This window comes from Stomoxys calcitrans, chromosome 5, assembly GCF_963082655.1.
Source record: "Stomoxys calcitrans chromosome 5, idStoCalc2.1, whole genome shotgun sequence".
In the NCBI taxonomy this organism is placed as follows: Eukaryota; Metazoa; Arthropoda; class Insecta; order Diptera; family Muscidae; genus Stomoxys; species Stomoxys calcitrans.
The window spans coordinates 110,568,518-110,595,043 of NC_081556.1; the positions used below are offsets into that span (position 1 = coordinate 110,568,518).

The following is a 26,526-nucleotide window of genomic DNA, read 5'->3' on the forward strand; positions in this document are numbered from 1 at the left end:
TGTACAACATCGCCGTCATTCAGTTTGGAAATCTATAAATGCGTGCATGAAGGGAAAATTGTGAGATTTTAAGGAAAATATAATACAAATTTTTCAAAATGAGTACAGAAACTGACAAGCAAGATGCTCATGCACCTAAAGTTAATCAAGTTGCCCAGGAATATATCGATGAGCTATTAAAAGAAGAAGCTCGGCTGCCTAAAGATTTTCCATTATGTTCGGCTTTGATACGAGATGGTAAGTACTACTGAAATTGGTCTTTTGTGTATAATACTCTCTCAATATGAATGTATATACAGCGGTCAAAAAAAGTATTCATTCAATGTTTTTTTTTTAATAAGTCTACAAAAGTCAATTGGAATAAAAACATATTAAACTAATGATGCAGTAGTGCTTGTGTGATATATATGTACACAATTTCATTGTTTTTAAAGAAAAAAATAGTATTTATTAGAACAAAAAGGGCCATTTTACAGCTGAACACAAAAAATTAAACAAAAAAAGTATTCATCATTGCAAAAAAACAAAAAAATAAATAACATAATTTAAAAAAATTAATACTTTGTTATTCGACCACCGCGTCTTATAACTTCTTTTAAACGGTTTGACATCGATTGGACTAATTTAGCGGTTATATTTTGGTCTATATTAGTCCATTCCTCAATTATCACCTGTTGCATTTGACTCTTGCTCGAAAAATTGCGCGTTCTCAATTTGCGTTCGAGATGTTCCCAAAGATGTTCAATTGGGTTCAAGTCGGGACTTTGAGGAGGAGTTTTAATGACTTTGGGGCAGTTATACAGCATCCACATCTTGGTATTTAAAGCAGAATGTTTGGGGTCATTATCTTGATAATATTGAAAGTTATTACCAAGCCCAAGTTTTACAGCACTATCTTTTAAATTCCTCTTTAAAATGTCAATGTAATACTTATGATCCATTACTCCATTAATAATTTCAAGATTTCCCGCTCCTGAAGCCGCCATACACCCCCAAACCATTAAACCACCTCCACCATGTTTTACAGTAGCAACTGTGTTTCGTTCTTCAAGCTCTGTATTTGGTTTTCTGTACACTATGACCTTTCCATCGCACCCAAAAAGATTAAACTTGCTCTCGTCTGCAAAAATGACTGTTTTCCAAAATGATTCGGGCTGTTTTACATACATTTTTGCGAAGTTTAGCCTTTTCACTCGGTTTATTTTATTTATAAAGGGCTTCTTACGTGCAGTTCTTCCTCTGTAACTATGCCTTTTGAGTGTATTTCGAATTGTTTGTGTAGTAACTTCCTTCCCTAAATATTCCATAGTGTTTTTACGAAGAATGGTCGCATTTGTCTTCGGAGTTTTCTGAACTTGCCGCACTAGCCAACGCACATCTCCAACTGAAAGTGCTTTTGGTCGACCAGATCTTGGTTTATTGTCAACAGTTTTCGTTTCTGTCCACTTTCTGATGATGGATTGTATAGTAGATCGTGGTCTATTTAATATTTCACTGATAGTTTTTTGAGTTAAACCATTCCTGTGGTGTTTTATTATCAAAACTTTTACCTCATCAGAAACCTCGTTTTGCTTACGACCCATTTTGACAAAAACTATATTTTCAATGAAATTAAATATTTGCTGTCAAGGGCAAGCCTCCTTTACTAAATAAAACAGAAAAGGGGGATTCCCAAATAATATTTGAATTTGACTTTGATGATAGCACATCAATGATGAATACTTTTTTTGTTCTGTTTTTGGTGTTATTATATAAAATTGCATTTTTTGCGCTAATTAAATTTATTTTTTGAATTTATTTTAAAACATATTACGAAAAATAAACTATTGCATAAAACTGCATTATTTGTTTACTTTAAATTTTCTTCAATTACCCAAAATAAGTGAATTTATTATCAATTTTGCTAATGATGAATACTTTTTTTGACCGCTGTATAGTAAGTGTGCGTATAAAATAAAAGTTTAAGATGAGTAAAATTGCTCCAATATCAGTAAGTTATATTTACTCCTTATGATGGTAAACAAAAGAAAACCTTTTGTGGAGAAATTTTACAAAAATGGAATCGAGACCAGCCCCCCCTTCATTTTTTTTTTATTTTTTGCCTTCTGTTACTTGAAGCCAATCTAACAAACTTTCTTCCCACTTTCTAGCTATTGATCGCATTTATCTTACTGGCCGCATTCCTGGCAAAGAACTCAAAGCGGATGTCTTTCAACAGAAACCAATCAAACTTTCTCAAAATGTCCATCTACCCATCAAACAATATCCCAATTTTAACTTTCAAGGTAAAATATTGGGTCCCAAAGGTAATACCCTTAAACGTTTGCACCATGAAACTATGTGCAGCATTGCTATTCGAGGCCGCAACTCTATGCGTGATCAGGAACGTGAAGAAGAATTGCGTCAATCCGGCGATCCAGCTTTCAATCATTTGAATAAGAATCTTTATGTTGAACTTTCTACGGTAGCACCACCAGCCGAGGCCTATGCTCGCATTGCATATGCCTTAACTGAAATACGTAAATACATCATACCCGATAAGAACGATGAGATTTCTCAGGAACAATACCGCGAACTGGTGCAAATGGATCCGAGCATGGCCAAGACGGCTGGTTTCGGCAGCAAAGTTGTGCCAAAGAGGTATGTTTGCTTAAAAGCAAATTGATTATGGAGACTTCTGGTAAAAACCAAAATTGTTTTCGTTTTTTTTTAATTACATACAGATCTGTATTTCAAAAGCTGGCGGCTTTAGGAGGCAGCGAGGACTATACAAATGAGTAAGTATGGTTTGTGTTTTCAATATGAATATCCTAAATTAAAAAAAAAAAGTTATTACTTCGAGATTTGTTCACCGATTTAAGCGAAATTTACACTTGTTTTTAGCTTTATGGTAACCCAAAAAAAAAAAGAATTTGTTAACAAAATTGGGGGAACCCCACACCACTAAAATCACCAAAACGTTTGAAACGATATGGGTCTCAAAATGTTATGAAAACTTTGCCACAGTAGTCTGGGGACTGCCCCACTCCCAAAAATCTATTAGGTAAACATGAAGACCAATTAGGACAACCTTCAAATCGAATATAATTTTGAGAAAACATTATGAGTCATACATATGTCATATTGGAAGCCATGTCCGGGGGACACAATGCAAACAGATGCTACTTTTGAATTAAGTAGGCAGTTGAGAAACAAGGCCACCTTACGACAGACGAAGATAACACTATACAAGACACTGTTACTACCCGTGTTGTTATATGGTTCCAAAACATGGGTACTTGCGAAAGCTGAAGAGGCAATGCATGGAGTGTTTGAGAGAAAGAGTCTTCGTAAAATATATGGACCAGTTTGCGTTAATGGAGAAAATAGTCGTCGTATGAACCACGAACTGTATGACGACGATAGCAAAGTAGCACGTATCAAAATACAATGGCTACGTTGGCCAGATCATGTTGTCGGAATAGATGAAGAAACTTTCGCAAAGAAGTCTTTTTGAATGCAAACACCGTGGTACACGCAAACCGAAACGACCAATAGCCCAATGGAAAGATCTAGGTGGGGGAGGCACTCAGAAATGGGCAAAGAACTTGACAAATGCTAACGCTAATGGAGGGTATACTATATTCGGGCCGGCCGAACCTAGCAAGCTTATAAAAAAAGAGACTTTAGAACACCTTCTGTGTGTGTGTACCGCACTAGCAGTTAAAAGGGGTTCCACTTTAGGTTCTCATTTCTTTGAGAACCTGTCTGATTTAGCGGATGTGAACATTCGCAAGTTATTGGGCTTGTTAAAATCGATCTGGATGGTTCAACGGTAGGAACAAGGAGGCATTTTCCTTCTTCTGTTCCTATGATATCACAATGAACGAAAACGTCTAAATGAGTCTGATGGCAGAATGCCACTTAAAACTAACCTACTATCTCGCACTGCGGGACTGCACTCTCCAAAGAAGTGTCGCACTGCGGCATGCCGTTCGGACTCGGCTATAAAAAGGAGGCCCTTTATCATTGAGCTTTAACTTTATTCGGACTGCACGGACTATGTGAGAAGTTTGCCCCGGTTCCTGAGTAGAATGTTCATGAGCAAAATTTGCATTTTTGCACTCATTGATATGAGAGAAGTATCACCTGTTCCTTAATGGAATATTCATGGAAGATTTAGTATTTAGATAAGCTAAGCCTTATTGGTTTTGTGGTACAAAATAAATAAAATAAAAAAAAACATCCAAGTGATATAATTTCCTTCAATTTTTTTCCAAAAAAAAAACCTTAAATTTTTCTTTTTGTTTTCTCTTTGTTTAGGCAATACGACTCCGATGAAGATGAGCCCGCCGCAGCACCACCAACAACATATGGCGCTTATAAGAAAGCTACCTTTGCTGCAGGTAAGTAATGCATATGGTTAAATGAAAATCAACATTGAAAGTGTTACTAATAGACATAAATTAACTTGGAACTGTAATTGAACAAAAAATTATACAGCCTTGCCCCGTATAACATGTAAGCTGTTTGTAAATTAGAATATCGGCACTTAAGATGCGCAGATAGCTAGTAAATTAAATCGGCAAAGGAATATGTGCTATGTTAACCTATATAACCAGTAAGGAAAGGCAAAAGTCGGGCGGCGCCGACTGTATAATACCCTACACCTAACCTATAAGTACAATGTGGGAGCTATATCGAATTCTGAATCAATTTTGATGCACCTCGGCGGATGTTTTCAGATGGGTTATTAAACAATAGGTATCAAATTTCGAGCAAATATGTTCAAACTGTAATAACTACCGTTCACAAATGATAACATTATGCAAATTAACCAAAATCTGATGAAGATATGGAAGCTTTATGTAAATCTGAACCGATTTAAAGCAAACTCAGATATTGTGGTAGTCGTCGAGGAAAGCGTTATGCAAAATTTTGGCAAGATTGGCCAATAAATGCGCTTGCAATGGTTCTTGAAGTGAAATATCGGGCGATATAGATATATAATAGCTATACCCAAATCTAGCACGATTTCTATGATATTCAACATTAATGTCGATACTCGTAAGAAAATCGCTTCTGCCAAATTACAAGAGAATCGGTTAACAATTGAGCATTTTATAGCAATATTTCTCAAAATCAGAAGAACATATATATGGGAGCTATATCTAAATCTGAACCGATTTGGAGCAAACTGGAGCAGATGTTTTGGTAGTCGTCGAAGAAAGCGTTGTACAAACTTTTGGCAAAATTGGTCAATAATTGCGCTTTCTGTGCCTTTAGAAGTTAAAATCAGGCGATATATATAAAATCATTCCTGCCAAATTTCGAGAGAATCGGTTAATAAATAACCATTTTATTGCATTATTACTGCAAATCGGAAGAACATATATATGAGAGCTATATCCAAATCTGAACCGATGTTTCCCAATTTCATTAGACCGAAAAACATGCCTGTACCTAATTTTAAGATAAACGGATGAAAACTGCAACTTTTACTCCGCAAAAATTAACATGGACAGACAGACAGACGGTCATAGCTAATTCGAATCAGAAAGTGATTCTGAGTCGATTCGTGTACTTATCAATGAGTCTATCTATCTTCCTTCTGGGTGTTACAAACAAATGCACTAATTTATAATACCCTGTTCCACAGTGGTGGCGTAGGGTATAAAAATTAACGTGAGGACGTCGAGACGATCAGTGCAAGAGTCACAAACAGTTTTGGAGTGTAAGAAGTTGATTAACGCCTTCTCTGAGGATAGCACGATCTGCATCGTTTAGGTGCGATGCTATAGCGGAGTAAGAGTAAGGTCAGAGGTCAATAAAGTTGGTTAACCCGAAGCCTTTCGGGTCGACGCAGTCCGACTTAAGGGCGTGGACAACGAACGCTCATGTAACACTATGGAAACGGTAGGTAGGACGACGAAAATCCTTTGGGGAGATACGGATCGTCAGAAGACGAGGTTATAACTGAAAGGAGCTAAGAGGAAGGCCATTATAGTTTTCGGTATAATAACGGGCCACATAGGACTGCGTGCAAATTTATGCAAAGTAGACTCGGCAAGTGATAGCTTGTGTATCTTATTGCGCGACCGGCAAACTGACAACGGCATTTAGTTGGAAGTACAATACCACATATGAATTAACTCTGGGGCGTGGCATAGAAAACAATTCGGGATTTTGTAGCATGGAATTCCTGACTTAGATTTTATTTTTCGAGGTTTCTTTTAATACTTAGAGTGCACTAAACGAGCCGATTACTGGCTTAAGTTGTTGTTGTAACTACTTTTTTATGTGGAGGTGCCGATCCGCGACCCTTCGCCGCGGGAACAGTGTGGCCATTGGTTATTTAAAGGCGCCAATAAGCTGCCTTGTCATATCGAGCACCACAGGCACTCAGTATTTGTGCAAGAGCCGGTGACGGCCGGCCTCTCACTGAGACTTCACTTCATAACATAAAACTGATTGTCCGCGCTGGCGTTGCAGCTACTCCAAATGGAGCATTCCACTAGCAGCTAAACTTCCCGTGACAGCAAAGGCTATGTGGTGCTCACAGAAATCCCGTGCCGGGACTGGCTTTAGTGTTTGTCCATAGTGGCATAGGGCCTAACCTAACCTTATAACTGACATATTTGCTGGGAATGACAATGAAACTCATTTAAAAAACAATAACAATTCCCTATTTTCTTTTGTAAATTTTGCGAATACAACGAAAACAAATTTCAAATCATTTTAGCTAATCCAGGGAAACGGAATGAGCCAACGCCATTTGCAGCAAAGAATAAAACTTTCCGACCACAGCCCTATACGCGCAAAGCGGTGTTCAAACCAAAAAAATAAATAAGTAAAAATAAACTGAATAAAAAATATTTTTGCATAACAAAATATTAGTAGTATGAATAAGTTTATAACATAATGAATTCATAAATATATATACATTAAAAAAGAAAAATGTAAAATTAAATTTGCAAACATGTAAAAGTACGTTTGTTAAAAATAAAATTTAAACAGCGTAACAAAAAATGTATGTCTAACACAACATATAATTTCTTACCTTACAAAACTTAACATTAAAAAAAATATATAAAAAGAGAACGATAACTCCAAATATGAAAACAAATTAAATTACATTTAACAAAATTAAGACTTGAAATACAAACTAAACATTATAAAAAATATAATGAATAAATAATCATTTACCAAAAAGTCAATATACATACCTATCTATGAGATATAAAAATAATCTAAAGGTAACATAAAACAGGAAAAGAAACTGCAACTATTAACAGACAAATCCAGGCAGAAGGTTGGAACTGGAGGTTTTTCTGAAGTCTGGCTCTACAAGGGCAGGTGAGTGAATGTTTGTATCACAAATAGTTTTAATGATTTAAGAAAACAATTAATAAAGGAATGACAAATTAATTTGTTGCATTTTATTTCTTTAAATAATATTCATGGTCTGTATACAGAAAGATAAACTTAAAATGACAGCTTTACAGCCGGCATAAAGTTGTTATGCAGAGTCTACATTGCACATCTGATGTATGGTCATTGTAATAGTATTGGTGAAAACAAAGGTATATGCGTCACATGTACACATAAACATCAGTCATGGCTGAAAAACCAAAATCCTTTGATTTATTTTTCGATGAATGACATCTATCGATTGCCGTTTACATAGAAAAGTGTAATCATTAATTGACATATTGAAAAACACGTTCTGTGACAAATACGGTTAATGCAGATTCACATGGCACATCTGATGTATGGTCATTGTAATAGTATTGATGAAAACAAAGGTGAATGCGTCACATGTACACATAAACATCATTTGATTTTTTCGATGAATGACGTCTATCGATTACCGTTTACAAAGAAATATGTAATAATTTATTGACAGACATTGAAAAACACTCTGTGACAAATAAGGTAAATGCAGAGTTTACAAGGTACTTCTGATGTATGGTCATTGTAATAGTATTGGCGAAAATATAGGTGGTTTCGTCACATGTACACATAACCATCAATTATGGCTGAAAAATCAAAATCATTTGAATTTTTTTTTATGAATGACGTCAATTAATGATAACCGTTTACAAGGAAATGTGTAATCATGAATTGACAGATATTGAAAAACACGTTCTGTGACAAATAAGGTTAATAAAAGAGAAGTAAAGTATGAAAAATTAAATAAAATCAAAGAAAAGAAAAAATTAATGTACCGTATTAGGAAAAAGCTGTAATCAACACATACACGCGATGAGTTCGATCATGATGTTCCATGTATACTCAGCAAAACAAATGAGAAGTAAAGTATGAAAAATTAAATATGTAAAATCAAAGAAAAGAAAAAATCGATGTACCGTTTTTGGCAAAGCATGTAATCAAAACGAATAAACGATGAGTACTATCATGATGTGCCGTCTAAAAGAGCCATAACATATGCTAATAATATCCACAACCTATATTGATGAAGTTAAAAAAAAAAACTATATATAAAGAAAACACCGGTTCAATTTAAATCCTTAAGTCTAGTGGTTTTGTGATAATTATTTCATGGTCAGTATGTTCCTCTGGCGAAATTTACGTTACCATAAGATATGCATCTACTACCCTAAGCGAAATTTTCGTTACCATAAGAGATGCATAGACATATCCTAAGCGAAATTTTCGTTACCGATACCGTTACCGAAAATTTCGCTTGCAGATATGCCACGAATGAGAAATGAAATTTTCTTTGCGTAACAGGGTGACATAGTAGATATTGGAGAATTTTTTTCTTGCAATTACGAATGTAAATTTTTGTTTTGATAGGCCCATGCAGCATAAAACTAAGTTATTTTCAAATAAAAACAATTAATTTTTGGTACATATGTACTTTGTTAGCCAACAATTATTAAAATTGTCCAAAATTATAAATTGTTGTTTGTCACCATCTTATATTCTAGAGGTGCTTACCCAGTTTTGCAGTGAGTTGCATGGACCCCTCAACATCTGAATATGAACCAGATCTCAACATCCCTGTTTTCCGATTAACCCATTCCCTACCCAGAATTAATGAAATTTGGAAGAGATCCCTTAACACTCGTAGCAGTTAGAGGCAATAATAGAACTCACTCCCTTTTTACTAAAATTTTAAGCAGTAAGACCCTTTGTATCAGTATTTGGCCCCTCCAAAATTGAGGTCTGCCTACCAATCTTCCAAGGGTATAAAAACCTACCAATTTTGATAGGAAACTACCAAAAACGGCAACGCTGTTCTTACCTACTGTTAACATCGGAATCCATCGGTCGTTTCAATTATTTTACATGCATGTTTGCTCTAAATTCAAATTGTGGCAAAAGTTGCTTACACTGTGTATCCGTATATAGGAGTATCCCTTCATGTTAAGAATACTTCCGTAGTTACGCCACGTACTGCACTAACTACATTCCCATTGCTTTTTATACTTTTGACGGCGTTGCACTGTTTGACATCATGCTCTGTACTAAAACCGCCATTGTTAATCGTTCTTAGGATACATACACACAAGCAGTGATTTGACAGACATGGTGTCAAAGAGAAAGATGCTCATATGCTTTGACGTTTCATCATGAATAGACTTACTAACGAGCAACGCTTGCAAATCATTGAATTTTATTACCAAAATCAGTGTTCGGTTCGAAATGTGTTTCGCGCTTTACGTCCGATTTATGGTCTACATAATCGACCAAGTGAGCAAACAATTAATGCGATTGTGACCAAGTTTCGCACTCAGTTTACTTTATTGGACATTAAACCAACCATACGAATGCGTAAAGATCTTGGTGTAAAACCGTATAAAATACAGCTCGTGCAAGAACTGAAGCCGAACGATCTGCCGCAACGTCGAATTTTCAGTGAATGGGCCCTAGAAAAGTTGGCAGAAAATCCTCTTTTTTATCGACAAATTTTGTTCAGCGGTGAGGCTCATTTCTGGTTGAATGGCAACGTAAATAAGCAAAATTGCCGCATTTGGAGTGAAGAGCAACCAGAAGCCGTTCAAGAACTGCCCATGCATCCCGAAAAATGCACTGTTTGGTGTGGTTTGTACGCTGGTGGAATCATTGGACCGTATTTTTTCAAAGATGCTGTTGGACGCAACGTTACGGTGAATGGCGATCGCTATCGTTCGATGCTAACAAACTTTTTGTTGCCAAAAATGGAAGAACTGAACTTGGTTGACATGTGGTTTCAACAAGATGGCGCTACATGCCACACAACTCGCGATTCTATGGCCATTTTGAGGGAAAACTTCGGAGAACAATTCATCTCAAGAAATGGACCGGTAAGTTGGCCACCAAGATCATGCGATTTGACGCCTTTAGACTATTTTTTGTGGGGCTACGTCAAGTCTAAAGTCTACAGAAATAAGCCAGCAAATATTCCAGCTTTGGAAGACAACATTTCCGAAGAAATTCGGGCTATTCCGGCCGAAATGCTCGAAAAAGTTGCCCAAAATTGGACTTTCCGAATGGACCACCTAAGACGCAGCCGCGGTCAACATTTAAATGAAATTATCTTCAAAAAGTAAATGTCATGGACCAATCTAACGTTTCAAATAAAGAACCGATGAGATTTTGCAAATTTTATGCGTTTTTTTTTTAAAAAAAAGTTATCAAGCTCTTAACAAATTTTATTTTTCTCAATTATCATTGTAACTGTAAAGAAATATTGTAACTTCTTAAAATGACTTCTGAAAACGATAAGCAAGATATGCATGCTCCCAAAGTTAATCAAGTTGCCCAGGAGTACATTGATGCATTGTTGAAGGAAGAAGCTCGTTTGCCTGAAGATTTTCCCCTTTGCTCGGCATTAATAAGAGATGGTAAGTAGTTGCAAATCGTAATAATTCCGTTGTTTCATTGTATTGTGTTGTTGAGAATTAGAAATTATTGTGGGTACCTTCAATTATGGTTACTATAAGGCAAAATCCTGTTATAACCACATTTCATATGTGGATCAATAAATTTGTAGCTTTCCTTAGCTGCAAATGACAAAATCCACCCAAAGTAATTTCCGCTGATATAAGGTTCTGCTATACAAATTTTGATTTTTGTTTTTCTTCGCATACAAATTTGCTTTTTGTACAATATATTGCACTTCTTCGAATTCTGGTTCTTGTAGGCTAAGCATACATATCTACATACATTGGGCATTTCTGCCAGTAGAAGCGTCCCTGCTATTCTATTCTCACAATAAACAGGGGTGTCTTGCTGCCTGTTTGTGTTGTATGAGTAATGAAGGCATTCAAGCCTTTGTTTTTTTAAGCAGTGCAAATATTACTTCTCTTCATTTGGTCTTTTTATATACATTCGTCCGCATTCACAAAACTTAATGAGGCTATAAAATAAGTGTATTCCTTCTTGTACCTGCATGCCAAATTTCAGACCTTTAGCTTTATGGAAACAGAAAGTACCAAATGGTACCAACATTTATGAGTTGTCAAGAGATTTTTCCTAGCATGTCAAATGTTAGACCTCTAGCTCCATCTGAACAGAAAGTACCAAATGGTACCAATTTTGATACTAAAGTGTATAAATTTTCAAAAGATCATTTAGTCGCCAATTATACTTCTTATATCATATATTTCTTAGCTATACCTACAGGCCAAATTTCAGACTTCTGGCCCCATCTATGAAGAAAGTACCAAATGGTACCAAATTTGAAACTAAAATGTGCGAATTGTGAATGATCATTTGGCCATCCTTCATATATTTCTAATTTCTACATGCCAAATTTCTGACCTTAAGCTCCATCTGAACAGAAAGTACCAAATGGTACCAAAATGTAAAAATTTTGAGTAGAGATAGTACCTACATTTGTACCAAATTTCGGACCTCTACCTTCATCTATTAAGAAAGTAACAAATGTTACCAATTTCGGTACAAAAAAGTTCAAATTGTAAACAAATAATTTATTCGACCATCACATATATTTTTAAATTTTCACCTACATGCCAAATTTCCGACCTCAGGCTCAATCTGCACAGAAAGTACCAAATGGTACCAATATTGGTAAAAAATGTACGAAATGTAAAAAGATCAGTACGAATTGTAAAAAGATCAATACGAATTGTAAAAAGGTCAGTGCGAATTGTAAAAAGATCAGTACGAATTGTTAAAAGATCGTAGTCACCCATCTTATTGCACCTGCGTGCCAAATTTCAGACCTCTAGCTCTATCTGTGAAGAAAAAGTATCAAATGCTACCAAAATGTACGAATAAATCAAATAAATCACCCATCATATACTTCCTAGTTTTACCTCATGCCAAATTTCAGACCTCTAGCTCCATCTGTAAAGAAAGTATCAAACTGTACCAATTGCGCTACAAAACGTACGTTTTCTCCCGTTACCGGTACTATTTTTTCCACTTTTTCTGTCGGCACCAGAACCTTTTGCACCAGATTTCTTAAGTCAAATTTTAAAATTCTGACTCTGTCCATCCCCTCTGTACAAAGTTCACCCATTATTTCGTACCTTTTCGGTACATTTTTTACTACCTAAGTGTACAAATTTCCAAAAACTCTCATAGTCACCCAATTTAAGTTCCAAAATTCATTGATAGCTCTAGTTCAATTTACAAAGAAAGTACCAATTGCGGTACTAAACGTACTATTTGTCCAACTGCAGGTACGATTTTCCAAAATTTTTTTATCAAACCTTATTTTTTTTTTTTGAGACGCTCTTTAATTTGAGCCTAAGCACAAAATTCTAGCTCTTTCCGTTCGCGCTGAGCAAATATCTACCATTTCGTACTATTTGGTACTTTTTAATATCTAATATGCCTACGACCCAAGACCAACATTCATGCAAAATTTCATGATTCTACCTTAAGCCGTTTGGGTTGGGCGATGATCAGTCGGTCAGTCAGCCGTTCAGTATCCTCCAAATGTGCATGATATTGTTCTATCGATACTTTCACGGTGTGTTTTGCTCTCATATCCGTCTTCTTATTCTTTATAAAAAAAAATGGAAGAACTTCCTGTAGCTCATAGCTGTTTATAATTTTTTGCCGATTGACCGGACTTCGGCGAATGACTCCCTAAAACAATCTTTCTCTCCCTTAAATCTTATTTTTCATCCCCTAATGCAATGAACGGCATGTTGAAAGGACATTCCCTGCGTTTGGGTTGAATAAGATATTTCATATCAGATTCGTTCACTGCCTCGAAGTACCGATCATTTGATTCCCACAAGTTTATCAGTCCCCTAGTTTGTAAGAGTTCTCCGTCCTGATCAACCAACTAATGACTCAAATGTCTGCTAACTGCCGCTGCGCTATATTGGCACAAAAGTTGTTTGACCGTTTCCAACTCCTCATTCGCACAAACCTGCAGAACTCTTTTTCCATCGCTATCTCCACATTGAAATAAGAGATATGAAATTACAGTAGTCAGTCAACAGCCGAAGGACATATTTCCTTAGCCAAAACTAAGGACTTTTGTTGAAACACGTACCTCCTTTTATATGAAATCAATTAATTTTATTTCTTTCTCCTTTACTTAGCTATTGATCGCATCTATCTAACTGGCCGCATACCTGGCAAAGAACTTAAAGCCGATGTATTCCAGCAAAAACCCATCAAACTTACCCAGACTGTATATATTCCCGTCAAACAATATCCCCATTTCAATTTTCTTGGCAAAATTCTCGGACCCAAAGGCAATACCCTCAAACGTTTGCATCAAGAAACTATGTGCAGCATAGCCATTAGGGGTCGTCGTTCTATGCGTGATCAGGAACGTGAAGAAGAATTGGGTCAATCCGGTGATCCAGCCTTTAATCATTTGAATAAGAACCTTTATGTTGAACTTTCTACGGTAGCACCACCAGCCGAGGCCTATGCTCGCATTGTATATGCCTTAACTGAAATACGTAAATACATCATACCAGATAAGAACGATGAGATTTCTCAGGAACAATACCGCGAACTGGTGCAAATGGATCTGAGCATGGCCAAGACGGCTGGTTTCGGCAGCAAAGTTGTGCCTAAGAGGTATGTTTGCTTAAAAGCAAATTGATTATGGAGACTTTTGGTACAAACCAAAATTGTTTTCCCTTTTTTGTTAATTATATACAGATCTGTATTTCAAAAGCTGGCGGCTTTAGGAGGCAGCGAGGACTATACAAATGAGTAAGTATGGTTTGTGTTTTCAATATGAATATCCTAAATTAAAAAAAAAAGTTATTACTTCGAGATTTGTTCACCGATTTAAGCGAAATTTACACTTGTTTTTAGCTTTATGGTAACCCAAAAAAAAAAGAATTTGTTAACAAAATTGGGGGAACCCCACACCACTAAAATCACCAAAACGTTTGAAACGATATGGGTCTCAAAATGTTATGAGAACTTTGCCCCAGTAGTCTGGGGACCGTCCCACTCTCAAAAATCTATTGGGTAAACATGTAGACCAATTAGAACAACCTTCAAATCGAATATAATTTTGAGAAAACATTATGAGTCATACATATGTCATATTGGAAGCCATGTGCCGGGGGACACAATGCAAACAGATGCTATTTTGAATTAAGTAGGCAGTTGAGAAAAAGGCCACCTCACGACAGACGAAGATAACACTATACAAGACACTGTTACTACCCGTGTTGTTATATGGTTCGGAAACATGGGTACTTGTGAAAGCAGAAGAGGCAATGCTTGGAGTGTTTGAGAGAAAGATTCTTCGTAAAATATATGGACCAGTTTGCGTTAATGGAGAATATAGTCGTCGTATAAACCACGAACTGTATGACGACGATAGCATTGTAATACGTATCAAAATACAATGGCTGCGTTGGCCAGATGATGTTGTCGGAATAGATGAAGAAACTTCAGCAAAGAAGACTTTTTGAAGGCAAACACCGTGGTACACGCAAACCGAAACGACCAATAGCCCAATGGAAAGATCTAGGTGGGGGAGGCACTCCGAAATGGGCAAAGAACTTGACAAATGCTAACGCTAATGGAGGGTATACTATATTCGGGCCGGCCGAACCTAGCAAGCTTATAAAAAAGAGACTTTAGAACACCTGTGTGTGTGTGTACCGCACTAGCAGTTAAAAGGGGTTCCACTTTAGGTTCTCATTTCTTTGAGAACCTGTCTGATTTAGCGGATGTGAACATTCGCAAGTTATTGGGCTTGTTAAAATCGATTTGGATGGTTATACGATAGGAACTAGGAGGCATTTTCCTTTTTCTGTTCCTATGGTATCACAATGAACGAAAACGTCTAAATGAGTCTGATGGCAGAATGCCACTTAAAACTAACCTACTATCATTGCACTGCACTCCCCATAGAGGTGTCGCACTGCGGGACTGCACTCTCCAAAGAAGTGTCGCACTGCGGCATGCCGTTCGGACTCGGCTATAAAAAGGAGGCCCTTTATCATTGAGCTTTAACTTTAATCGGACTGCACGGACTATGTGAGAAGTTTGCCCCGGTTCCTGAGTAGAATGTTCATGAGCAAAATTTGCATTTTTGCACTCATTGATATGAGAGAAGTATCACCTGTTCCTTAATGGAATATTCATGGAAGATTTAGTATTTAGATAAGCTAAGCCTTGTTGGTTTTGTGGTACAAAATAAATAAAATAAAAAAAAACATCCAAGTGATATAATTTCCTTCAATTTTTTTCCAAAAAAAAAACCTTAAATTTTTCTTTTTGTTTTCTCTTTGTTTAGGCAATACGACTCCGATGAAGATGAGCCCGCCGCAGCACCACCAACAACATATGGCGCTTATAAGAAAGCTACCTTTGCTGCAGGTAAGTAATGCATATGGTTAAATGAAAATCAACATTGAAAGTGTTACTAATAGACATAAATTAACTTGGAACTGTAATTGAACAAAAAATTATACAGCCTTGCCCCGTATAACATGTAAGCTGTTTGTAAATTAGAATATCGGCACTTAAGATGCGGAGATAGCTAGTAAATTAAATCGGCAAAGGAATATGTGCTATGTTAACCTATATAACCAGTAAGGAAAGGCAAAAGTCGGGCGGCGCCGACTGTATAATACCCTACACCTAACCTATAAGTACAATGTGGGAGCTATATCGAATTCTGAATCAATTTTGATGCACCTCGGCGTATGTTTTCAGATGGGTTATTAAACAATAGGTATCAAATTTCGAGCAAATATGTTCAAACTGTAATAACTACCGTTCACAAATGAGAACATTATTGCAAATTAACCAAAATCTGACGAAGATATGGGAGCTATATGTAAATCTGAACCGATTTAAAGCAAACTCAGATATTGTGGTAGTCGTCGAGGTCGAGTCGTTATGCAAAATTTTGGCAAGATTGGTCAATAAATGCGCTTGCAATGGTTCTTGGAGTGAAAATCGGGCGATATAGATATATAATAGCTATATCTAAATCTAGCCCGATTTCAATGATATTCAACATTAATGTCGATAATCATAAGAAAATCCCTTCTGCCAAATTACAAGAGAATGTTAAACAATTGAGCATTTTATTGCAATATTTCTTAAAATCAGAAGAACATATATATGGGAGCTGTATATAAATCTGAACCGATTTCAAGTAAACTCAGATATTGTGGTAGTCATCGAGGAAAGCGTTATGCAAAATTTTGGCAAAATTGGTCAATATATGCGCGTGAAATGGCTCTTGAAGTGAAAATCGGGCGACATACATATATGAAAGCTATATCCCAATCAAGGTCGATTTCTTTGAAATTCGACAGTAATGTCGACGGTCATAAGAAAATCACTCCTGCCAAATTACGAGAGAATTGGTAAACAATTGAGAACTTTATTGCAATATTTCTCAAAATCGGAAAAACTTTTATATGGGAGCTATATCTTAATATGAACCGATATGTAGCAACCTTCTCAGATGTTGTGGTAGTTGTCGAGGAAAGCGTTGTACAAAGTTTTGGCAAAATTGGTCAATAATTGCGCTTTTTGTGCCTCTAGAAGTTAAAATCAGGCGATATATTGGGCTGCCCAAAAAGTAATTGCGGATTTTTTTAAAAGAAAGTAAATGCATTTTTAATAAAACTTAGAATGAACTTTAATCAAATATACATTTTTTGCACTTTTTTTCTGAAGCAAGCTAAAAGTAACAGCTGATAACTGACAGAATAAAGAATGCAATTACAGAGTCACAAGCTGTGAAAAAATTTTTCAACGCCGACTATATGAAAAATCCGCAATTACTTTTTGGGCAACCCTATATATAAAAACCTTCCTGACAAATTTCGAGAGAATCGGTTAAAAAATAACCATTTTATTGCATTATTACTGCAAATCGGAAGAACATATATATGGGAACTATATCCAAATCGGGACAGATGTTTTCCAATTTCAATAGGCTTCGTCTCTAGACCGAAAAACATGCCTGTACCAAATTTATAGACAAAAGGGATGATAACTGCGACCTGTACTTTGTACAAAATTAACATGGAGAGACGGACAGACATAGCTAAATCGAATCAGTTGATGGGTATATTTATCAATGGGTCTATCTCTCTTCCTTTTGGGAGTTACTAACAAATGTACTAAGTTATAATACTCTGTACCACAGTGGTGGTGAAGGGTATAAAAATTAACGTGAGGACGTCGAGTCGATCAGTGCAAGACGGTACAGTCACAAACAGTCTTGAAATGTAAGAAGGAGATTAACGCCCTCTCTGAGGATAGCACGATCTGCATCGCTTGGGTGCTGGGACATAGCGGAGTAAGAGTGAATGAAAGGGCAGACGATTTGGCAATGAAGGCCAGAGTCTGCCGTCAATAAACTTTGTTAATCCGAAGCATTTCGGGTCGAAGCAGTCCAAGGGCGTGGACAACGAACGCGCGTGAAACACTATAGAACAGCGAAACGGTCCGGATCGTGAGAAGACGAGGCTAGAACTGAAAGGAACTAAGTGGGAGGTCATTATAGCTTTCGGTATAATAACGGGCCACATAGGACTACGAGCTAAATTTATGCAAAATAGGTGCGGCAATTGATAGCTTGTGTAGGGCAAAGAAAAGAAAAAATCGATGTACCATTTTTGGCAAAGCATGTAGTCAAAACGAATAAACGATGAGTACTATCATGATGTGCCGTCTAAAAGAGCTATAACATATGCTAATAATATCCACAACCTATATTGATGAAGTTAAAAAAAAAACTATATAAAGAAAACACCGCTTCAATTTGAATCCTTAAGTCTAGTGGTTTAGTGCAGATAAAGTAGGCATATATGAAAATTAATCACCCTGTTCCGCAAAGAAAATTTCATTTGAGCTGCGTAACTGCAATCGAAATTTTCGTTAACGGTATCGGTAACGAAAATTTCGCTATGGATAGTATTGTAGATGCATTTCTTATAGTAACGAAAATTTCTCTTATGATAGTAGATGCATATCTAATGGTACCGAAAATTTCGGTACCATACCGTAATACCGTAAACAGCTGAGTACAATTTTTCTCGCAAAATACACTATCTGTCAAATAGTTTTGGTTGTGTGTGTGTATTATAGTTAAGAACCATAATGCACACATTACATGGCACATCTGATGCAGTGTCATTGTAATAGTATTGGTGTATTCGTCACATCTACACATAAACATCAGTCATGAACACACACACACAAACAAATCAAATATACATTTTCAACACTGCAAAGTACTAGATCGTCGTTATTTTTAAAGAATTTGGACATGGTCGACCATCTGTTTGTTAAAATAACTATGCAGCTGAATGCTCAAAGATGGCGTATATCTTGATATAGCACCCTTTATAGCGATCTCCCGAAAGGAAATATTTAGTTCATAATGTCGTATTTTTGCCCCGATTTCAAGGTATAACCGAGTTTGGATAAAGTGATCTCCCAATATACGTGTTTGATCTCAGAAATGCTCTTTTACTACCTATTTTCGCCGTTAAGGGTAGTATGCACTTCTGGTGAAATTTTCGTTACCATAAGAGATGCATAGTCGCGTCCTAAGTGAAATTTTCGTTACCGATACCGTTACCGAAAATTTTGCTTGCAGATATGCCACACAAATGAAATTTTCTTTGCGTAACAGGGTGACATAGTAGATATTGGAGAATTTTTTCTTGCAATTACGAACATAAATTTTTGTTTTGATAGGCCCATACAGCATAAAACTAAGTTATTTGCAAATAAAAACAATTAATTTTTGGTACATATGTACTTTGTTAGCCAACAATTATTAAAATTTGGCCAAAATTATAACTTGTTATTTGTCGCCATCTTGTATTCCAGAGGTGCGTACCCAGCTTTGCAGTGAGTTGCATGGACCCCTCAACATCTGAATATGAACCAGATCTCAACATCCCTGTTTTCCGATTAACCCATTGCCTACCCAGAATTAATGAAATTTGGAAGAGATCCCTTAACACTCGTAGCAGTTAGAGGCAATAACAGAACTCACTCCCTTTTTACTGAAATTTTAAGCAGTAAGACCCTTTGTAACAAAAAGGGTCCTCCAAAATTGAGGTCTGCCTACCAACCTTCCAAGGGTATAAAAACCTACCAATTTTGATAGGAAACTACCAAAAACGGGAACGCTGTTCTTACCTACTGTTTACATCGGAATCCATCGGTCGTTTCAATTATTTTACATGCATGTATGCTCTAAATTCAAATTGTGGCACAAGTTGCTTACACTGTGTATACTCCTTTATAGGAGTATCCCTTCATTTTAAGAATACTTGCGTAGTTACGCCACGTACTGCACTAACTACATTCCCATTGATTTTTATACTTTTGACGGCGTTGCACTGTTTGACATCATGCTCTGTACTAAAACCGCCATTGTTAATCGTTCTTAGGATACATACACACAAAGCAGTGATTGTAGTTTAATTTTATTTTTCTCAATTATCATTGTAACTGTAAAGAAATATTGTAACTTCTTAAAATGAGTTCTGAAAACGATAAGCAAGATATGCATGCTCCCAAAGTTAATCAAGTTGCCCAGGAGTACATTGATGCATTGTTGAAGGAAGAAGCTCGTTTGCCTGAAGATTTTCCCCTTTGCTCGGCATTAATAAGAGATGGTGAGTAGTTGCAAATCGTAATAATTCCGTTGTTTCATTGTATTGTGTTGTTGAGAATTAGAAATTATTGTGGGTACCTTCAATTATGGTTACTATAAGGCAAAATCCTGTTATAACCACATTTCATATGTGGATCAATAAATTTGTAGCTTTCCTTAGCTGCAAATGACAAAATCCACCCAAAGTAATTTCCGCTGATATAAGGTTCTGCTATACAAACATTTGATTTTTGTTTTTCTTCGCATACAAATTTGCTTTTTGTATAATGCACTTCTTCGAATTCTGTTCTTGTAGGCTAAGCATACATATCTACATACCTTGGGCATTTCTGCCAGTAGAAGCGTCCCTGCTATTCTATTCTCACAATAAACAGGGTGTTTGTTGTCTGTTTGTGTTGTATGAGTAATGATATTCTGGGCATGGAAATAAAATCTCCGTCGGTCAAGGCATGTATATAAAGGCTCGAAAGAAGCATTCAAGCCTTTGTTTTTTTAAGCAGTTCAAATATTACTTCTCTTCATCTGGTCTTTTTATATACATTCGTCCGCATTCACAAAACTTTATGAGGCTATAAAATAAGTGTATTCCTTCTTGTACCTGCATGCCAAATTTCAGACTTTTAGCTTTATCTGAACAGAAAGTACCAAATGGTACCTATATGTATGAGTTGTCAATAGATTTTTCCTAGTTGTACCTGCATGTCAAATTTCATGCCTCTTGCTCCACCTGAACAGAAAGTACCAAATGGTACCAATTTTGATACTAAAGTGTATAAATTTTTAAAAGATCATTTAGTCGCCAATCATATATTTCTTAGCTATACCTACATGCCAAATTTCAGACTTCTAGCCCCATCTATGAAGAAAGTACCAAATGGTACCAAATTTGGAACTAAAATGTGCGAATTGTGAATGATCATTTGGCCACCCTTCATATATTTCTTATTTCTACATGCCAAATTTCTGACCTCAAGCTCCATCTGAACAGAAAGTACCAAATGGTACCAAAATGTAAAAATTTTGAGTAGAGATAGTACCTACATTTGTACCAAATATCGGACCTCTACCTTTATCTTTTAAGAAAGTAACAAACGTTACCAATTTCGGTACAAAAAAGTTCGAATTGTAAACAAATAATTTAGTCGACCATCACATATATTTTTAAATTTTTACCTACATGACAAATTTCCGACCTCAGGCTCAATCTGCACAGAAAGTACCAAATGGTACCAATATTGGTAAAAAATGTACGAAATGTAACTATAAAGCACAGAAAGTACCAAATTATACCAATATTAGTAAAAAAATTTACGAATTGTAAAAAGATCAGTACGAATTGTAAAAAGATCAGTACGAATTGTAAAAAGGCCAGAACGAATTGTAAAAATATCGTAGTCACCCATCTTATTGTACCTGCGTGCCAAATTTCAGACCTCTAGCTCTATATGTGAAGAAAAAGTATCAAATAGTACCAAAATGTACGAATAAATCAAATAAATCACCCATCATATACTTCCTAGTTTTACCTACATGCCAAATTTCAGAACTCTAGCTCCATCTGCCATCTCTAATTGCGCTACAAAACGTACGTTTTCTCCCGTTACCGGTACTATTTTTTTCCACTTTTTCTGTCGGCCCTAATCCTTTTGCACCAGATATCTTAAGTCAAATTTTAAAATTCTGCCTCTGTCCATCCCCCCTGTACGAAGTTCACCCATTTCGTACCTTTTTGGTACTATTTTTAGTACCTAAATGTACAAATTTCCAAAAACTCTCATAGTCACCCAATTAAGCTTGCCATAAGTTCCAAAATTCATTGATAGCTCTAGTTCAATTTAGAAACAAAGTACCAATAGTACCAATTGCGGTACTAAACGTACTATTTGTCCAACTGCCGGTACGATTTTCCAAATTTTTTTTATCAAACCTTATTTTTTTTTTTTATCAAACCTTGTTTTTTTTTATCAAACCTTGTTTTTTTTTATCAAACCTTGTTTTTTTGAGACGCTCTTTAATTTGAGCCTAAGAACATAATTCTAGCCCTTTCCGTTCGCGCTGTGCAAATATCTACCATTTCGTACTATTTGGTACTTTTTAATATCTAATATGCCTACGACCAAAGACCAACATTCATGCAGTTTCATGATTCTAGCTTTAGCCGTTTGGGCTGGGCGATGATCAGTCAGTCAGCCGTTCAGTATCCTCCAAATGTGCATGATATTGTTTTATCGATACTTTCACGGTGTGTTTTGCTCTCATATCCGTCTTTTTATTCTTTATACAAGAATGCAAGAACTTCCTGTAGCTCATAGCTGTTTAAAAATTTTTTGCCGATTGACCGGACTTCGGCGAATGACTCCCTAAAACAATCTTTCTCTCCATTAAATCTTATTTTTCATCCCCTAATGCAATGAACGGCATGTAGAAAGGACACTCCCTGCGTTTTGGCTGAATAAGATATTTCATATCAGATTCGTTCACTGCTTCGAAGTACCGATCATTTGATTCCCAAAAGTTTATAAGTCCCCTAGTTTGTAAGAGTTCTCCGTCCTGATCAACCAACTAATGACTCAAATGTCTGCTAACTGCCGCTGCGCTATATTGGCACAAAAGTTGTTTGACCGTTTCCAACTCCTCATTCGCACAAACCTGCAGAACTCTTTTTCCATCGCTATCTCCACATTGATATAAGTTATATGAAATTACAGTGGTCAGTCAACAGCCGAAGGTCATACTTCCTTAGCCAAAACTAAGGACTTTTGTTGAAACACGTACCTCCTTTTATATGAAATCAAATAATTTTATTTCCTTCTCCTTTACTTAGCTATTGATCGCATCTATCTAACTGGCCGCATACCTGGCAAAGAACTTAAAGCCGATGTATTCCAGCAAAAACCCATCAAACTTACCCAGACTGTATATATTCCCGTCAAACAATATCCCCATTTCAATTTTCTTGGCAAAATTCTCGGACCCAAAGGCAATACCCTCAAACGTTTGCATCAAGAAACTATGTGCAGCATAGCCATTAGGGGTCGTCGTTCTATGCGTGATCAGGAACGTGAAGAAGAATTGCGTCAATCCGGTGATCCAGCCTTTAATCATTTGAATAAGAACCTTTATGTTGAACTTTCTACGGTAGCACCACCAGCCGAGGCTTATGCTCGCATAGCATATGCTTTAAGTGAAATACGTAAATACATCATTCCTGACAAAAACGATGAGATTTCCCAAGAACAATATCGTGAGCTAATGGAAATTGATCCGAAATTGGCCAAGACAAGTTTTGGCAATAAGCCTGTGGCGAAAAAGTAAGTATTGCAAATAAAGGCGACGCTATAAATGTAATTAGTGTAAGCAGTAAATGTTAATTTTTGTTTTTTCAATCTTTGCAGATCTGTTTTCCAAAAACTTGCCTCATTGGGTGCTGCTCAAGGCTTTGGGTAAGTGATTTAAATGTACATATATAGGCTATATTGTTGTAGAATTTATTTGGAACACCTCCTATAACTTGGCAATTTGTGACAAAGTCAGGAGTAAGTCATGATTAGTCACTAGACTGGATTGGTCAATGCTTCATTATGCAAATGTGTTTGTGTATTCAGCCAATCCTAGAATTAAATTGTTACTAAATTTGAGTATATAGCAAAATCTTATTTAATTTTTTATCTATTGTTACAATAACAAACGTATTGTTATATTTTTTGTATGTATTCTAATATTTTATTTCTCTTTACCTCTTCCCTAGATATGACGATTCAGATGACGAGGGGGAGACTAGTGCCCCGCCAGCGACATATGGAGGCTATAAAAAGCCTTCATACGCGGCACCAGGTAAGCATTGAATTTTGAGATTCATCGAAGTGAAACCAAATACAGTCGAAACCGAATAAGTGAAACGCTCAAAATTCATAAATTTGGTTTCACTTATCCGTTATTTTCAGCTAAGCGCAGTTCGGATAAGTGAAATTAATTAAAAAAAACTAAACTGGTAGAGTTAAAAAAGGGTTAGCGGAAAGGCTGAAAATTCATAAATTTGGTGTCACTTATCCGATATTTTCAGTTAAGCGTAGTTCGGATAAGTGAAATTAATTTCAGCGATATAAGTGAAAGCAAATTTTTACGTCAAAATTCTAGTACATTCGAAATAAATGGAGTTGAAAAAGGGCTTTGATCAGTAGAACTCTTTAAAAGTCAGAGACAGTCATTAGCAAAATATAACAAGTAAAAGCGTGCAAAGTTCGGCCGGGCCGTATCTTATATACCCTCCACCTTGGATAGCAATTGTCAAGTTGTTTGAATGAGTTTTTCAAATATAAAAGCACCAGTCATAGAAAAACACCACCTCCAAAGTTTCAGGCAAATCGAGTAATAATTGCGCCCTCCAGAGGCTCAAAAAGTCAAATTGGGCAGCTATATCGGGTTATATACCGATTTAGATCATACTTGGAACAGCTGTTGGAAGTCATACCAAAACGACATATCCAAATTTCAACCGTATTAGATAAGTATTGCGCCCTCTAGAAGCCCAAGAAGTCTAATCGGGAGATCGGTTTATATGCCGGCTATATCAGGATATGTACTGATATAGCCGACAAATCTTTCAAACTTGAAAGAGTTGTTGGAACACTTCATGCTAAATTTCAGCCAAAGCGGATAAGAATTGCGCCAGCTCCAGAAGTCAAGACCCAAGGTCAGCCGATTTGGCAGCTATTTCAGGTTAACAACCGATTACGGCCATTGGCACAGTTCAATCCCATGGCAGCCGGTTGTACGTACCGGATTGACCCGATAGAGTTCTCCACCGGCAAGGGCTGCCGCCTCAGTGTACAACACACTGCTACAACAACAACAACAACCATTGGCACAGTTGTCGGAAGTGATACAAAACACTACGTGCAAAATTTCAGCCAAATCGGATAAGAATTGCGCCATCTGGAAGCTCAAGAAGTCATGATCCAAGATCGGTTTATATGGCAGCTGTATCCAAACAAGGACCGATTCAGTCCATTTCCCAATCCCAACCGTGGGGGTGTGTCATATAATCCGACGACGTGGACGCAGAAGGCGACGACGACGTTTGTGACCCACTGCTGGCTATGTTCGCTCAGCACCTTGCAACATATCCAGTATGACTATACTCCCGTAGTGAAGTGAGGCCAGAGCAAGATCAGAAATATACCCACTCCACGCGCCGATAACACCTCACCGACACCGACCGATGATGGAGTCGGTTCTGGTAAACCGAACAGAACCAGGGTCCGGTGCGGAGAAGGCACTCCGGGATGTGCCTCTCCCATGACGAAAAAAGACGAATACGTACGCTGAGGCGGCAGCCCTTGCCGGTGAGAGTTCCATCGGGTCAATCCGGTGCGTACAACCGGCTGCCATGGGATTGATTGGTTTGTTAATTGTATTTGTGTAAACAGACCTACAGAAGATGATTGATGACGTCAAACGAAATATGGAGGAAAACTGAAAAAAATTCAAATTAGAAGTATTTGCTTGTCTATTAATTACGAACCTACAGCAGAACTAACTTGGAAAAATAAAAATTAATAATAAAATAATGATAAGCATAAAAATATATTTATACACACACACGCACATATATATGTACATAAATTATAAAATAAAAATTTCATTTTAGCGCCATCTTTTAAACGGAATGAATCCTCACCATTTGCCGCTAAAACTAAAGCTTTTCGTGCACAGCCTTATACGCGGAACCCACCGTTCCAACAAAGGATGAAAAAATAAATGACATATAAAAAATGATATACATATAACATATAATATAACAAGTAATTATAAGATATTTTATGCATAATGACAACATTTTACATAAAACATATAATGGGTACATGCATAGAGCTACCAAAATGAACCTTATAACAAAACATAAAACGTCAAATCTTGAAGTCAATGAATTTTTTTCTATAAATGTAAAATTATATATAAATACAAGATCAACAAGATTTATGCAAATAAAATTTAAATAATAACTACAACAATTTATAATACTTCACCATAACATATATGATGTTTTATAAAAGAAAATAATTTTACTATAAAAATTATGGAGTAAAATTGGCAGGAGCATCTATTGGTAAAAAAAAAATCGTTTGCTAAAAAAATTATGGAGTGAAATTGCAAACAAAAGGAGCATCTATTGATAAAAGAAAAATTGTTTACAACAAGCGGCTTTTGGAGTTTGTATTGCTTCTTTAACTGCTCTGTTCAATTGTAAAGTTTCCTATTACTACAAGTACTTGTTTCTTATGCCAGATATTGAAAAATTCCTGGCATCAAAGTTTGTTCTTTCACTATTTCCTTAAATAGTCATTTGGTCGCATTCGAATACCACTTGTTGTCCATACAACACCGATATTCTGTTACGAACACTACAAGTACTGTCTCTTCTGCAGTCTCAAATGTCCATGCTATGCATGTTGTTGTTGTTGCAGTGTGTT

General features: G+C 36.4%; 3 protein-coding genes across 3 annotated transcripts; all 3 read left to right on the top strand.

Annotated features, from left to right (window-relative positions):
• The first annotated feature begins 9 nt into the window (after window positions 1–9).
• LOC106096259 (KH domain-containing, RNA-binding, signal transduction-associated protein 2-like) lies at window positions 10–7,407 on the top strand. The gene is made up of 5 exons (XM_059370573.1): window positions 10–237; window positions 2,151–2,640; window positions 2,724–2,777; window positions 4,303–4,385; window positions 6,722–7,407. Exons 1-5 carry the CDS (start codon window positions 99–101, stop codon window positions 6,823–6,825), a joined length of 870 nt encoding a protein of 289 aa, XP_059226556.1. The 5' UTR covers window positions 10–98; the 3' UTR covers window positions 6,826–7,407.
• A 3,271-nt stretch (window positions 7,408–10,678) lies between these two features.
• On the top strand, window positions 10,679–19,322 carry LOC131997794 (KH domain-containing, RNA-binding, signal transduction-associated protein 2-like). Its single transcript, XM_059369412.1, has 5 exons — window positions 10,679–10,832; window positions 13,515–14,004; window positions 14,089–14,142; window positions 15,689–15,771; window positions 19,258–19,322. The coding sequence occupies exons 1-5, from the start codon at window positions 10,694–10,696 to the stop codon at window positions 19,305–19,307; spliced, it is 816 nt and encodes a 271-aa protein (XP_059225395.1). The 5' UTR covers window positions 10,679–10,693; the 3' UTR covers window positions 19,308–19,322.
• Window positions 19,323–19,800: 478 nt separating this feature from the next.
• LOC106096134 (KH domain-containing, RNA-binding, signal transduction-associated protein 2) lies at window positions 19,801–26,067 on the top strand. Its single transcript, XM_059369411.1, has 5 exons — window positions 19,801–20,054; window positions 22,878–23,364; window positions 23,449–23,496; window positions 23,802–23,887; window positions 25,704–26,067. The coding sequence occupies exons 1-5, from the start codon at window positions 19,916–19,918 to the stop codon at window positions 25,811–25,813; spliced, it is 870 nt and encodes a 289-aa protein (XP_059225394.1). The 5' UTR covers window positions 19,801–19,915; the 3' UTR covers window positions 25,814–26,067.
• Window positions 26,068–26,526: the final 459 nt, after the last annotated feature.

Coding starts and splice junctions, on each gene's coding strand:
- LOC131997794 (XM_059369412.1), top strand. CDS start 10,694: ATGACTTCTGAAAACGATAAGCAAGATATGCATGCTCCCAAAGTTAAT. Junction 10,833..13,514: donor CTCGGCATTAATAAGAGATG/GTAAGTAGTTGC, acceptor TCCTTTACTTAG/CTATTGATCGCATCTATCTA. Junction 14,143..15,688: donor AGCGAGGACTATACAAATGA/GTAAGTATGGTT, acceptor CTCTTTGTTTAG/GCAATACGACTCCGATGAAG.
- LOC106096259 (XM_059370573.1), top strand. CDS start 99: ATGAGTACAGAAACTGACAAGCAAGATGCTCATGCACCTAAAGTTAAT. Junction 238..2,150: donor TTCGGCTTTGATACGAGATG/GTAAGTACTACT, acceptor CCCACTTTCTAG/CTATTGATCGCATTTATCTT. Junction 2,778..4,302: donor AGCGAGGACTATACAAATGA/GTAAGTATGGTT, acceptor CTCTTTGTTTAG/GCAATACGACTCCGATGAAG.
- LOC106096134 (XM_059369411.1), top strand. CDS start 19,916: ATGAGTTCTGAAAACGATAAGCAAGATATGCATGCTCCCAAAGTTAAT. Junction 20,055..22,877: donor CTCGGCATTAATAAGAGATG/GTGAGTAGTTGC, acceptor TCCTTTACTTAG/CTATTGATCGCATCTATCTA. Junction 23,888..25,703: donor GCCTTCATACGCGGCACCAG/GTAAGCATTGAA, acceptor ATTTCATTTTAG/CGCCATCTTTTAAACGGAAT.